Below are 16,642 nucleotides of genomic sequence, written 5' to 3' on the forward strand. Positions count from 1 at the left end.
TCCTTCCATCGGATTGATGGGCAAGGTAATCCACACCGTCCATTTTGGAACTAGTCTGGTCCTCCCATCAATAATAGACTGGTGTAATTTTCAAATAATTTTAAACTCTTAAACAGAGGGTAACAAAATTTTTAGGTAAATCAATTGGGGAAGAAGCCCCCAACACGATTTTTATTAACAAAGATAAAAAAATACAACTCATAATTTTACAATCATGTGATAGGGCATATGTGCCAAATCATGACAAAAATGAAAAAAGATAAAATCCAGCGATCTAGCGTTAAACTGTAGCACCAGAGAAAGACGCAACCTTTTTTGCCAATGAATCCACTAGCATGTTGGCCTTGTGATAGATATGGTAAATGGACTACACGTATGTCATTGACTGCTACCGTGCTGCATTACATCGGCCTTGAACTACTTTGACAAGCAGGGAATGGCACCTTCATCGTCTCTGATTACGCCCCACCCCATGGTGGTTCTGAATTTTGTAGAGAAGCCTCATCAATATTTAGCTTAAAAAACAATTGATATGTTAACCGTACAAATAGGAAGTGGGACATTATGTTGAGGGATCCATCCCCCTAACCACTAATGCTCCAATCCCATTCCCCATATTAACATTAACTAACATTATCATGTAACTCTTTTAAAAAGACAAAAATAATAAAAAATAAATATTTTTACTTTTTTTTTGGGGAGGGGGGTTAGGGAGAAAGCCCTACCCATTTTTCATTAAATAAAGATAGATAAGATATGCAAATATCCTTACTTTGGTAGTATATCTTGCTAGTTTATCCGCCCAGTAGATTATTTAGGATTTTATATGGAGTGTGTACAACATGCTTCCGCAAGAGCATATATCTCACAAGAAGTCCCTCGGGAAAAAGAGTTACTGAGGCGGTTTTCGCCTTGAGCAGTATTCAAATAGTGTTTATTTCAATACTGAAAAAGTTTGTGATGGCCTGGAAATTTTATTTTTATATATAATTATAAAATTTAAAGCTTCAAACTTAGTGTAGCTGATCTATGAACATTTTAAAATCTCGAAAATTGATAGTCCATAAAATGCAAAACAAGATATATTATCTCCAAGGCTTGAAATCTATTTTTCCTCGTGTTCATACATCTTGAGGTTGAGATGATTGATTTAAAGATTTTTGCGCACTGAAACAACCCCTTCTAGTGAATTTTTGAGGTGTGTCTTAATTTGATTGTTTAGGGCCTCACCCTTATATAATTTTTTTCCTTTTTCTAATCCAAATTTGGATCCATCTACGTATTGACTATTTTTTAAAAAGTGAATTTTAAGTTATTGAACATCCAAAATTTGGGATCCAAAAAATATTCCTAACTTGAATTTTATCAGAGGGACTAAATGGACAACATGCTCCCACAGGAGCACCAAATCTACTCACTTTATTTAAGAGGCATCTAAGCCCAACAAGCATAATTACAGCCTCAACATGTCTTATTAGTATATTAATATACACTATGCTCTTATTATTCCTCCAATACCCCTTCTTGAAGTTAACAATGAAAGAGAGAATAAAGTGGTTTTCTTTATCAATATTGGTGTTTAGGTATCTTACTCATCTACTTTCTATTTCCTCTAAATAGTTTAAAATTAAATTACAATCCCTAAACCTAATACCTACCTGAATCTCACTTATTTCTTTCTCATTCTTTTCAGTTAGGTCATGGTCATATAATACAACATGTAAAATGGAGAATTCCCCAATAGCACCAAGCTTTTAACCAAAATGACCATCCCATCCTACATTTTCAAATCAAACAGATTTTCGAACTTGTGTTAAAGAGTTGAGCTATTTAACATCCTACCCATAACTTTTTATCCGAATTCAATTCGCACATCAGTATTTTGATCAAATTCCAAGTAGCCCATTAAACTTTTAGGTATATTTTAGAGTGTATTTTGTAGGGATACAAAATAAATAAATAAATATAATTTGAAATGAGTCAATTTTAGGTTAAAATTGCACATAATGTCGGTCAACTTGAGAGTTTTTATTTTTTATCCAAAATTGCCCCTTGATATGAGGATACCATCCTCGAACTACATTTTAGTTTTATTATTTTTATAGTTTTTTTGATAGTACGGTTGTGCCCTAATATTTGGGGCAACGCCCAGTCGGTCTGATGTTAATATCATTAGACCGCCTTCTGCAATGCTCCTCAAAGCAGTTCGAGGTTGGCATCCTCGGACCACAAAGACTGACTTTGTTAAGCATTCAAAGACTGACTTTGTTAAGCATTCAAAGACGGTCCAAGCTGACCATTCTCAGACCGCCTTCTTTAGTGCTCTTCAGGGCGGATCGAGATTGACATTCTCATACCGCATTAGCTCATTTGTTTGATAAGAAATAAGGCGGTCCGAGGATGCTAACCTCGGATTGCTTTTTGGATTGGGCACTGACCTTACATTAGGGCACTTCCTTACTAACGAAAAAACCATAAATAAAAGGTCATCCTTGGGCTGAGGGGCAAATTTTAAAAATTTTAAAAAACAAGTTGACCGACTTTCTAAGTATTTTTACCCAAAATTGGCCCATTTTGGTTTTTTTGTTTTTTGTGTCCACACATAAAGTACTATATATTTTAATGAGTAATGATCCTATAAGACCCTCCCACATCCATGTGTATAGGACTCCAAAAGATCACCATTAAAGTTAGTACAGATCTCTAGAAAAGTTATCATATGGGTGTGGGACTAGACTTTTTTAGAGATCTGTGCCAAATTTAAAGGTGATCCTTTGATGTCCTACACACATGTGTCAAATTTAAAGGTGATCTTTTGAAGTCTTAACACATGGATGTGGGAAGGTCTCACAAAGTCATTTCTCTATTTTAATAGATATTCTGATTAAATAACATAAAAATGTCATTTTTCATATACAAATCAAGCATTAAAGTGAAGTTTTAGGGATTGCTACAAGTTTCAGGCATTGGGCATCGAGAGAAAATCAAGTGGTACTTTAACAAAATAAATTTTTTATGAGATTAGTAAATTTGTTTATTTACATAAGTGATTTCAAGGAGAAGTATTTGATGCCTTAGGCGATGTAGCTATTGGGCTGCATCCGTTAGTGCATCAAATGTCTGTAAATAAGATGGATTGTTACAAAAAAAATAAATAATAAAAAATTCCTTTACCAAAAATTAAAATAAATAGCATAAAATAGTTGAGAGAAATACTATTTTAATTTTAATTTTATTTGTTTACATTCAAGACTACCGTTATTGAGATTATCACCCCTAAAAGTTTGAATCCAAAATCCCTTCATAAGATAAATTTTTGAAAAAGGGAAATAAATGAGTGGGATAATTCATCACAACCTTATCTGAATTTTAGACTCATTTGACCATTTTATTGAAAAATGATTTTTTTTTATGATGATTTTTCATTTTAATATTTGGGAGATTTGGGATATGTGGGTAATTTTGGAAAGGGATATAATATAGACCAAGGTACTTATAGAAGGAAAAATATTTTATGCGTTGAGTTAAGCAGTCCTCTAATAGATAAAATATATATTAAAAAATAGGGGCCCTACCACATATTAAAATGGATAATGTTGGAAATACATCATAATGAACAATTTTTTTTTGGGAAAATATTAACTATCTATCTTTGTTATATGGTGGTCACAATTAATCTTGACCATTATATGTGAAATTGGGTGGTTGCATTATTTCATTGACGAACTTCAAAGTTCAAAAGAAATTGTTTTGAATTTTGTGACATATGAAAAGATTATAAATACTTATGATCTCTTTGTACCAAATATCAATAGTCTTATTGTATACCATTTTCCTTTTTTTATATTTATGTTCATCATAGTTGAGATTATCTGCCCCTACATATTTTGGATCTAAAATTCACTTTAAGATGAATTTTAAAGGAAAGACTCATTAGGGGTGATGTTTATATAAGGTGTCAACTTTATAATATTGAAGTAAAATGCATATCAAAACTATGCCGAAAATACAGTTTCGGTGCAAAGCTTTGCAATGATATGAAAATCTATTGTTGTCCTGAATTATGAAATTTTAGAAATGGTGATGATCAAGCTGCTCCTTACACATTTGAAAATATTGAAAATAGAAGTTCAAGGTAATATGTTAGAAGATGAACTGTTTTAGTACTAAAAATCTATTTTTTTTACGTCTATGAATTTTGAGGTCGAGATAATCGATTTTAGGATATTTGAGGACATGAACGAACCTTCTCTAATATGGTTTCTAAGTGCACCTTCCGTACAGTATAAAGTTGACACTTTATATAAACGTTTTTCTATAATTGGATATATCGACCGACCGACCAAATTCTTATCTTTGTGATACTCCTTCAAATATGGTTGCCTATTACAGTGTCGCTGCATTATACTACGATACAACCGTTAAAGGAACCACCTACCTTATAAAGTTTTTTTTTAAAGAAGGGGAGGGCATTCTCATAAAAAATGCAGGGGAATTTTAGTCATTTTCTCCACTCCTGGTGTAGATGATAGTCAACATCACAAAGTTATGCACCATACAAGTGGACGCCATGCATCTACCCACCTCTCACCTATCTCTCTCTCTGAGCTCTCGTTATTGTGCCAGAAAAAGGCAGTGGTGTCTGTCTGTCTATAAACGGCCCCCTTTTGCGTTTGATGCAATAAGCAGTTGGACCTCCTCTCTCTCTCTCTCTACAACTTTCTCTCTGGTTTCGTTTTTGTGCAATCGAAAAAGCGTTACGCATGATGTCTCGGGTGGACCTCCACCCGAGTCCACCACCATTCTACTCATCATCACCATCACTGATTGATTATACCGCCCTTTTATCCTCACTTCCTTTCTAACCTTTTATTAATCAAATCTCTCTCTCTCTCTCTCTCTCTACTGTTGCCTGGCGTTTAATCCATCTCCCCTGGCCTCCTGTCTACATTGAAATCATCTTTGTCCTTCTCCCTCTCTAAGCAAACTTCTCTTTCTCGCTCCTTGCCATTTCCCTTCTCTCTCTCTCTCTCTCTCTATATCTCTAGAACGAGAGTCTAACCCCTCCCAAGAACACCAGAGAATTGTGCACCGGATCTCCCAATTGGGTTTTCTCAAAAAATGGGCAATAATGGAAGCCGCAGGCGTCGCCACTCCCATCACCACCATTCTCAAACGCCAAACTCTTCTGCCCCTACTATTTCAACCCAAGAACCACCACAACAACAACAACAACCAGATCAGCAGCAACGGCAACGGCAACAACAACAACAACAACATGTAAACCCCTATGTCTTTGCAGCCGCAACCCCTTACCCACCACCCCAATTCCCAAACCCTAACCCTAATAACCATCAGTTTTATCAGTACCCAAATTACTATCCTCCTCCTCCTCCTCTGTCGGTTCCGCTCCCTTCTCCTTATGACCAACATCACCACCACCACAACCATGACAGCCCCCACGCGAATTGGGGCTATGGTGTGCGGCCTCTGAATATGCCCCATGGTCCCACCTCTTGTGTGGAGCACCAGAGGGCGATTACCATAAGGAACGATGTTAATTTGAAGAAGGAGACTCTGAAGATTGAGCCTGATGAGGAACACCCAGGTTCTTATTTGGTGGCATTCACCTTCGACGCAACCGTTTCCGGGAGGTAATGAGATGTTGCCCCCATTCATCTTCCTTCACTATGAACGGGCTTCTTTTTAGTTTTTGGGTCACGTCCATGTATAAAGATGCATGCAATGTATCTGTTACTTTAGACACTTAGACTCTTCTTGATCCCTAACTATTAACTATCAAAAGACCTAGGGCACGCTTGATTGGTGGAGGATGCGACTTCTTCCATAGGAGAGCAAGGAAGCTGATAATTCTCTTTTGACAGCCGCTAGAAGTGGCTACTTTTAAAATAGTGTAGCACTTCCCTATATCAAATATGTGGCTTCCCTATATCACCTAAAACCCCACCTATCTCTTACCTGTGTAGACTGGTTATGTTTGAGCTTGGCTTTATCAAAGTGTATCTATGTCAAGAGCTGGTAAATGAATCCGTGGTATCCATGTCTACATATCCCAGCTTGCTTGGTAATTTTCCTTGAATTTTTTTGGTCTTTTTCTCTATTGTTTATTGTTTTTTTTTCTTGCTAATGACCGGTGGAGAATGCATTGTTTTTTTCTCTCCTATCCTTCTTTTGCCATGGTGATATCCCTCCTCGTTTGTCACCCTTAGACCACTATTTGATTAATTTTGATGGAATTTGTCTGCTAATTGGGCACACTGATATCTAGATTTGTAATGGTTATTTTACTTTTTTAAAGTAGCAAATTGTTTTTTTCTTGCTGGGGTTAGTTTGAGGGCATATCGCTGTTCCGAGGTTGAACCGCATTACACAATCATTTATTTTGTGTTTTGCCTGCTATGGGTGTTAATCTTGTATTCACAAAACGTTGCTTGTTTAGTTATTTGAAGATTGATTATTGATAACGAATAACATGGTTAGCTCTTATGGCATCATGGATAATACGAGGCCTCATAGAGGATGGATTTTTTGCTCACTTTCTTTTTGTTTCTTCTTTATAGCAACTATGGTTTGCATCCTACTTGGGCCTACCTAACCAGCCAGGTCTGGTCAGGTTCAGCTCTGGATAAAAAGATAAATTTGTTATACCATCATCATCATCATCATAGCCTTTTCCTAATTAATTGGGGTCAGCTAGATAAATTTGTTATGTATACCATACAATATACGGGTTTAGTCAACCCCGATCTGACCAATAAGGTCCAGGATGGACCTAGACCTAGGTTTGTTAATAGGCCTATTTCGGGCCTGGTTTTTGTCCAGTTTTGGCCACATGTTCAGGCCCGAAGTTGGGCCTTGGACTTGGTATTCTCGAAATATTTTGGGTTGGGCTTGGCTAGCATTGGCCCTACCCAAGCTCAGTCAAAAACGTTTTTAAGCATATATATTATGTCTAACAAATAATTTTCCCCATGTTCATATAGTGTCCAACCCAATTTTTGGGGCTTGGTCTGGGCTCAAGCCTAGTCATCATGAATTTTGGCTTGGCCCTGGCTAGTCTTGGAACTTATTTTTGGGCCGCGGCCTAGCCTACATTGTTCCAATTAGGGTTGGCCTGGTTTGGCCCGGCATGAACCTGACTTGTTAACAGCCCTACATAAACCAAGATCCGACCCAACCCTCTAGGTCTAATATCTAGATTTGGACAGCTGTTGGGTCGACCCCTCGGGTTGCCGGGTCTTGCTGACCTGGTTGCCTCCCCGCTGCCTCTCTTCAAGATAGATTTTAGATTTCCTCGAAATTTAACAATCGGTCATGGTAGCTTTATCCCCCAGTTTTTTGGTTGGTTTTAGCTTTAATTTTGGACTTCCGAGAATTTGGCTAATTGCATAGTTCTTCATTTTTATTTTCTTTTTGCCTGAATTTGAAAAAATGCATGAGACCTGCAGAAATTTTCTGCTATTTCAGTCCATTGAGCTAAACATGTGTAGATTCTTAACAGAATCAGGCTATCTTGAGTCAAACGGTTTTGAATTTTTTTTTTTTGTGTCCATTTGCAGCCTCTATTGAGGATTAGAAGAGAATTTCTCAGCTGAATTTCATATTTTTGTGGCCTGGCTCCCACGGTATTGCGAGCCGACTCTGATCGGTAAGTGCCTGAGTCAGCACCCAGATCCTTTTTTTTAAACAGTGGTTATAAATTGGTCCCTCAACCATCCAATGCCAATAATCAAAGGTAGGTGCTCCCCCGTCCACTTGGAGTCTATTATTAGGCATTCTAACAAATCCTACAAAGGAGAAGCTTGAGCAAGCATTTCATGAGAGAGGGAGGATCAGTTATCCCTTTCATGTTTGCAAGAAGTGCACTAATATCGATGGGCTGTGACCAAAAAAAAAAAAAATTACTATTTAACAATAAAGGGAAAAATAGTTCAAATGCATATAATACAAAACTTCAACCATTTTTTGATGATTTGAACCATGCATCTTGTTGGTCCTCCAATGGATGGGCCTTGATTTTAAAATATTCTTTATTGAACTCAATGAAATGTTTTATGTGCGATTAAAGCTGGCCAATTTCTTGATTCCCAGTCTTAACCAAACAAGGGAATAACCAGCCTCTCTAAGGAAGAGAGAAAGTTATCAGCTCCTAGCGAGTACAACCATCTATTGTGTTACTCAACTTGCCTCGAATAGATCGAGAGAAACAACTCATCATGGTGTGTTAACTGACAATGATAATGATTCTTCTAGTTTTGGACCTTTTTCTTAGTTTTCTCCATATTTGAGAGGAAGGCACACAGCTTTTTTTGTAGGCTATGACCTTTATGCTTTTCCTATTTCTATTATTTTAAAAAATTTCCTTCTATTTTACTTTTTCAATTGTTTCTCTGTGTTCACATGCAAAAATTTAACCTGCATGCCATCTAATAATAATTAAAAAAAAAGGTGCAGCCCACATGTCAGCAACTAGCTATGGACATGGAGAATCATAAAGTGGATTACTATAAAGACATTTGCCTACAATTGGAAAATTGTAGCTTCATTTTATGGACTAATGGACAGAAGTCAATGCAATTTCCTATTTCAGATGTGCACCTTGAAGTTCTATGCTATGTTAGATACATATTTTGTCAACATTGCTCTCTTGTTTCCAATGTTTGTAATATAAATATCCTGTCATCTTCCTTGGGGAACTTTTAATGCATTATCATGGTGCACTTTTGTGTGAATTCATTTTATAGCATGACTGCATTCTGGATATCCCTTGAGCTGCTCTTTTTATTCTTTTTATCAAACAGTTTCACTTCGTTTTATTCATGGATTCAATTTTCATGTCTCGTTTGTGAACAGGATCACTATTTACTTCTTTGCAAAAGAAGGGGCAGACTGTAGCTTGACATCACTGAAGGAAAACTTGCTCCATCCAGTAACAGTGTCCTTTGAACAAGGACTAGGTCAAACGTTTAGGCAACCTTCTGGGACTGGAATTGACTTCTCTCTGCTCTCAGAGGCTGAGCTCACTAAAGATGGCGAAAATGAGGTGTTCCCACTTGCGGTAAAGGCAGATGCTTTACCGCCAGGTGTTAATGGGCCTCCAAATGAAGAGAAGGCTCAGGACACTACACCAGGGGCTGTGAATTCTCAGACTACACAAGCTGTGTTTGAGAAGAAAGAGAATGGAGATTACCAAGTGAGGGTGGTGAAGCAAATATTGTGGGTGAGTGGAATGAGGTATGAGTTACAGGAGATATATGGTATCGGGAATTCAATGGAAAATGATTATGATGGAAATGACCCTGGCAAAGAATGTGTCATTTGCTTGTCAGAGCCAAGAGACACGACTGTGCTCCCCTGCAGGCACATGGTAAACAATTATTTCACTGACTTATTTACTTCAATGGAAAAATATGCTATAATCTGATTATGGAGAACCACAGTCCATTGGGTTTATCACATCTGATAAAATGGGTGGAGATAGACAGAGAGCAGGAGCCATCAGAACGTGATATTGCCACAACTTTTGGGACACTAGTTTCTATGTCCCACATTTTGTTGGACGTGGTTTCCACAATTCCCCCCCTACGGACCATGGTTTGCCTTAGTCCATTGGATTATAGTTTATAGCATAGTTGCACTTCTTTTATATGCATGTGGATGCCCAATCAAGCAAGCACTTTGTGTAGATCAATTATGTACTCGAACTTGATATAGATTTCCTTGCTTGGGGAGGTATGCGGTACGTTTCAATTTTTTACAATCAGGTCATATTCTAGGATGAGTCCCATGAAAGAAAGCTATTACTGCTATAAATTATCAGAAGAGAAAAATGTTGTTACTCATGGGGAATCAAATGCCGCCTACCCCTTTCTTTGTAGCACCATAATAGTATTGATAACATAGAGTGAGAGGAGCGAGAGGACTTTCTTTTTTTCTTATTCTTTTTGAATGTTACAGAGGACAATTTTATTCCTATATCTTACTCTTTTTTGAGTTTTGTTTTATAAGACAACAGTGAGACTAGCTTTGCTTTATGGGGAGGAATTTTGGGCAATCAAGAAATAGCATACCCATAGGATGAGTGTAGCTGAGATGGATAAGTGGCAAGATAAGAAGGGATAGAATTCGAATGAATTTCATTTGATAGAACTTAGGTGTGACTCTAATAGGCGATAAGATGAGAGAAAATAGACTTAGGTGCGCTGGCCATGTGTAGCGTAGACCTAGTACAACCCATGCTAGGAGATGTGAGTTAGTTCAAGTGGAAGGCTCAAAAAGAGCAATGGGTAAGCTCAAAGGATATGGTTGGAAGTAGTGAGAAAATGTATGGGGACTTATGGCCTCACTTGATGGTATGGCCTTTGATAAAACAAAATGGTGGATCAAGATTTGTATCGCGGACTCCAATTAGTTGGGAAAAAGTTATGATGATGATGAGGATGATGACATCCTTTTAAGTTTTATTTCTAGTTATGACAATTATATTATCACATATGCTCTCGAAGATTTAGAGAACTAATTAAAGCACAAAAGAGAGATAAAAAAATGACAAGGTAATTAATGTAAAGGGTATTAGAACCAAAAGCAATAGAGAAATAACATAAAATAACCTGGAATGCATGGCAAAACTCATTCTTGTTCAACTTTTCATGCTGCATGTCCTATTTTCTAGCTTGTGAAAGAACCAGTTGTGTTGTTGAAAGGTTTAGGGAATATAAATAGAAGGATGAAAAGTGAGAAAAACCAATTTCTCATCTAGAAGACTATATATCAGGAAGCCCATAAAAAACATGGTCAGAATTGGCAAATGCGAGAACAACAATTATAAACTTGGGATATAGATTGGAAGTATTAAATCCTAAAGAATAAATAGAGATCGATACCATGAAAAATGTGCATAGAAATAAATATGTGAAAAATGCAGGAAGGGATGTCCTGGAAAACAAAATATAATATAATGAGGATCTTTGTTCAGAGACTGTATTTAGGTATGGGATGTGTGCCATATTGGTTTTGTTATTGGTGATGGTGGTTGAAGGTTTTACCCCCTTGGCTATATCCTTCATTGTGGTGAACAATTCCACTTGCTGCCTATCTGCTAGCTCGAGGCTTGAGATGGGCATCTTGTTTTACAGGCCCCAAGTTGTCTCATGGATAGGGCACAATTCTGGGGCGGGTTGTTCTGCTGGTGGAAACTAAATTTGTTTGAGCTGTGCTAAGCCTCCATGCACTGTGTTTATTTCCAAATCCTTGGAAGGTGGTTGAGAAACCTGAAAGAGAACCAGTCAACAAGCATTATATGCCATCCTTTTCTCTTCTAAAGTAAGTATTACTTGTTTAGTTTAATTGGGAGGTGATATAAGGGTCAACCTTCCTCCTATGTGTCTTACCATAAATATGATTTATATGCATTTGGAGATTCATAGCTATCCGATTTTGATCGGCTAGGTGGGAATGAGCCAAAACAATGTCAGAAGGTAGTATTAGCTATGTTATCAGGCTATAGTTAATGCATGATATTGTTGTCTGCTTACTCCTAACTGTTTGATCTTGACGATATAGTTGAATGTCTCCAAATACATGTAGATTATATGTGGGTGGAGAAACATAAAAAACTCTCCCATATATAAATGTGTCCAGGTGTGTGTGCTAATATTAATGGATGTGCATGTGGGGTTTCTTTGTCTATGCATTGTTTTACTCTTTGCATGCTTTAATACGAGGGTGACCTCGTCTTTGCATCAACATAGTTTTTGCCCTGTGGATGCTGATATGGATTGTGCTGTATGTGTGGGTACCTTGTTTTGGCATTATGCTAGTCTTTGAAAACCTGGACTAGAGCTAGGACTCGCCAGGGTCTCGAGCCTGAGTCAGAATCTGACCGAGTCCCAATAAAAATTCTATAAGAAATCATGACCTCGCATTGGACTTGCCTGTTTCTTGGTATTAGTCATATGGACCTGGCAGGGTGTCAGGTTCAAGCGACTTGGATGAGTCCGAACCCTAGTCAATGATTTTATTTCCACTGGTCTATGCAAATGCATTGATTTTATATATGCTGATTGTTTGCCGCATGGATGCTGCAGTGCATGTGCAGTGGATGCGCAAAGGTTCTCCGTTTCCAGACGAGCCGTTGCCCCATATGTCGCCAGCCGGTGGAGCGGCTCTTGGAGATCAAAGTCACAAAACCCGACGAGGAATGAATATCAAGGTCCACTACTTTGAATCTTTGTAAATTCTCATTCTGTATTTTGAGGCTAGGGGGTGGTGAATCAGTGCCCCTTCTTATATAAAAGCGTATTGTTCTCAGCAACTGGTTTGCTTTGGCATCCTTGGCTTCTTGTAAGAAGACTGATACATGTGGGGAAGGAAGCACATGAAATGGTTGGTTTACTTCGCCAAAAAGTCGGTGAAAGATGCCGGATTCGGGCTTCCCGGCTTTTTGCAATGGGAAAGGTTTCTTGTTTATAAAATTTAAATTTGAATGCTAAAGTTGGGTTGTATGTAGAGGGATTCTTGAGCCTTGGACCGGTGGAATTTCATTCCTGTGTGACTTTGTGTTAATAGAGAATTTAGAAATCTATCTCCAGGTATGGGACTTGAGGCTTGTGTTGTGTTTAATAGATAAATTAGAAATGTATCTCCAGGTATTGGACTCTGTAGTTGCGTTAGTGTGATGGCTTTTTTCGTTGGGTGTTGAATGGATAAATTAGAACTCAAGGCTTGTAATAGTTCAGCATGGAAGATGACTTCCTATCTTGTTTAGTTAATACAAGTGGATTTGCCGTGAAATATGGCCTCTCTCTCTCTCTCTCTCTCTCTCTCTATATATATATATATATATATATATATGAAAAAGTCTACCCAACGCTTATAGACGAAATAGTAGAAAATGAACAATGATTTCGTCTATTTTCATCACCGTTCAAAGTTCATCGTACGGTCATGATTGTTCGATAATGTTTCATTTTTTATTTTTTTTTCTACAAATTGGTATGATATGAAATTTAGAACATGTGTATATCTTAGTGAGATGTATTTAATAAAAATATAAAAAAATAATTTGAAAAAAAAATTGATCAAAACACCCTGGAAACAATCAAATCAAGGTGCATCTTAAAATTTTATCATAACAAGTAATTTTGTTATAAAAAATTTTTAGTATTGTCTTAAAATATATATTTATACTTAATTAAAAAATTTTAAATTCAAAAAATGGTTAAAATCAAGTAGATTTATAAATATATGAAAATCTTGAAAATAAATGGTCTAGAAAATGTGTTACAAGATCCACTAATTTCAAGACTCAAAAACTATTTTTTTTTTCATATTCATACATCTCAATGTCGAGATGATTGATTAGAGAGTTTATTCAACATCAAAACAACATTTTCGATAGATTTTTTGAGTTGCATCTCTGATTCTACATTATATATATATATATATAGAGAGAGAGAGAGAGAGAGAGAGAGAGGGGAAAAAGATCTCGTCAACCCATGGGTTGACAGTTACAATGTCAACCAACGGTTCAAACTCAATTTGGGTTCAATTTAATGGTCACAATTTCATTTCATATTTCAATTTTCATTTTCTTTTATATAAATCCAATTCACTTGAAATTTTGAGCATCTATTCTTCAAAAATTGGAGAATCTAATAAAAATATAAAACATAATTCGTAAAATATAAATCGATCAAAATACTCCGAAAATATTTAGGAGGTATTTTGGTCGATTTATATTTTACGATTTTTTTTATTATATATTTTAATTAAGTGCGTCTGGATGAGAAGAATGACCGCATAAAATTTCAAGTGATTTAAATTTCTATAAAAAAAAAAATGAAAATTCAAATACGAAATAAGATCGTGACCGTCAAATCGGTATAGATTGAATCTGGGCTGTTGACTGATACTGCAGCTGCCAGCCAGTGGGCTGACATTCAATATCCAATGGACAAGATTAAGTGTGACCACCAAGGGTAAATGGTCTCATTGTATATATTTCCTTGTGTTGTAAAACAATGAAGGGTGTCATAATAATGTCATCGATATCATCCAAATCTTATCTCAATTATTTAGGGTTCTCTATATGAATCATGGTTTTCCATTCTTTTTTATTAAGGGTACCCTGATCAAAATTAACCATATCTATTCTCATTATTTCTAGGTGTTATAAAATGTAATAATCATGACATATTGTAATGCGTTATCTAGAGCGTTAATTCTTAATGGAATTTTTGTTTATTTAGAGCCAAGGTTCTAAACAATCAAATTGGAGCCCAACTCAAAAATTTTACTAGAAGAGGTTATTTTAATGCTCGAATATCCTCAAATAGATCATCTTGACATCAAGATGCATGGACATGAGAAAAAAATGGATTTTAAGTTTTGGAAATAGTGCATCTTGTAACGCAGTTTTGGATCGTCGATGTTCAAGATTGTTATAGATCTGTTTGATCTACATTGTTTTTTAAACTTTAAATTTTGTAATTAAAGGCTATCACAAAGATTTTCAATATTGAAATTACCTTTCTCGTCACTATTTGAAGGTGCGCTTTACTTTGATTGTTTAGAGCCTTGGCTCTATACAAACCACTCTTAAAAAGTTTAAATGTTTTATAGATCTGCATCTCTTTTAGAGCTTTAAATTTCATAATTAGAAATACCAATAGATTTTCATATCCTCACAAAGTTTTTTTTATTTTTTTAGCCTTGGAACCGCATCTTTTGGCATAGTTTTGAACTGCATCTATCACTGATTGCTTGGAAGATCTAGGGTTAGGGGTTGAGTAAAATGATATCACTCTGTTGCATGTTAACTGCGATGGGGAAATGTTATTCATCCGTGAAAACTGTGAGAATTCATGATGAGCGTAAAATCCTAAGTATGTGTGAAGTATGCTAGTTTGCATTTTCATGTATTGCAAGTGGTAGTTTATAAAAAAACGACTCAGATATTCTTTCAAAAAAAAAAAAAACTCATATATTAATTATTTAACATTTTACCAACTTAATTTTAAAATGCACTTCTAAATAAACATGATTTTGACTTGCAATAGTGGTAGAAGGGTAAAATGTTTAAGGGTGGGTGCGGTTTGCATAAGGTTGCAGCCTTAATCAATCCAATTAAGACGCACCTCTAAGTTTGATCATAAATGTAGTTTTGATATAAAAAAATTTTAGAATGGTTTGAAAATATATTTTCATCTCTAATTATAAAATTTTAAACTTTAAAAATGGTTCAAATAAAATAGATTTATAAACACATAAAATTCTTGAAAATAGATGGTCCAAATAATGTGTTGCAAGATGCACTATTTCGCAGACACAAATTTTTTTTCCATTTCATATTCATACATTTCGATGTTGAGATAATCAATTAGATGGCTTTAAAACATCCAAACAACCTTTTATGATGGATTTTTGAGGTGCATCTTTAACTCAACCTTTTAAGGTTGCAATCTTATAGAAACTTTTTCCAATGTTAAATAGTTGAAAAGCGAGATGCATTTTAATAAATTTCCCATATATGTATATATATGGTTTGGCCATTACAATTAGGTGATCACGATTACTTCGTCTATTAGATTTAAAATTGATGGTTGTAATGATGTTATTGACTAGATCCAAAGTTTTTTGTAAAAAATTGATATCTAACGGCTAAGAGTAATTGTGACTTCCTTGTAATAAAGATAATTGTGACCTCCTCGTAACAAAGATAAATGGTCTCATAATATACCATCTCATTTGCGCTCTTTCTTGTGTTTTCAAAATTGTTGGCTCAAGCTTGGCCTTGCCCCTAAGTCACTCTGACCCAACTTGGTGCTAATTCGAAATGAATAACTTTTATGAATTGGGTGAGTTCGACCTGAGTCCAAATTAATAAATATTATGGATTTTTGATAATGATCTAAGCAGAAGATAACAAAAAAACCAATAAATTCCCTCTTCTAGATGAGGGACCTCAATTTCTAGCAAGAATTAAGAGAGTATATTTCATTGAAATCTTCCTAAAAATCACCTAGCAACTATTAAGGAAACTATATTTTCACCCAAAAAAAAAAACTGTTTTATTAAATAGCTATACCACAATAACAACTAATTAATTGAATTAATTCAAAATAAGAAACTAACTTAACTCCTACCATATAGGCCTCGATGATTATTCAAAATAAAAAACTGACACACTCCTACTCAAAACCCTAACAATATTTTCATTGAATCTTGGCAGAGTTTGTAGTCCTAATCGACTACTCCCTAAGGATCCACAATTAGTGATCTAAAAACCTTGGATAAAACGAGTGATCCAAAAAACATATATCCGAATCGGGCACCCCAAGACATTTTTTATTCGTATAAAGCCATGCAATGAATGAATGTTCGGCACGTGCCAAAAATAAATTAAAAAAAAAAAACAAAAATCCTTAAGTTTTCATACCTGACAAGTTTGACCAGCTGAGGGGCGTTCACGCAAATTCACTTAACTCAAATGGACATTTTAGACTACGAAAGACCCAAATTCCATTAAAAGGAAGGGTGAAAATGCGGAAATGAGACATGTTTTTGGGTCTCACCCCCTTTAATTTGCTTTTTATAAAAATAGGTTTCCCACCAAATAAAA

General features: G+C 35.8%; 1 protein-coding gene across 1 annotated transcript; it reads left to right on the forward strand.

The window, feature by feature from the left end:
• The first annotated feature begins 4,694 nt into the window (after positions 1 to 4,694).
• Positions 4,695 to 12,813, forward strand: LOC18444260 (putative E3 ubiquitin-protein ligase LUL2). Its single transcript, XM_006854435.4, has 3 exons — positions 4,695 to 5,654; positions 8,875 to 9,388; positions 12,108 to 12,813. Exons 1-3 carry the CDS (start codon positions 5,122 to 5,124, stop codon positions 12,222 to 12,224), a joined length of 1,164 nt encoding a protein of 387 aa, XP_006854497.2. The 5' UTR covers positions 4,695 to 5,121; the 3' UTR covers positions 12,225 to 12,813.
• The last annotated feature ends 3,829 nt before the right edge of the window (positions 12,814 to 16,642 follow it).

Source organism: Amborella trichopoda, chromosome 7, assembly GCF_054954075.1.
Source record: "Amborella trichopoda isolate Santa Cruz 75 chromosome 7, AtrichopodaSantaCruz75HAP2 v2.0, whole genome shotgun sequence".
NCBI lineage: Eukaryota > Viridiplantae > Streptophyta > Magnoliopsida > Amborellales > Amborellaceae > Amborella > Amborella trichopoda.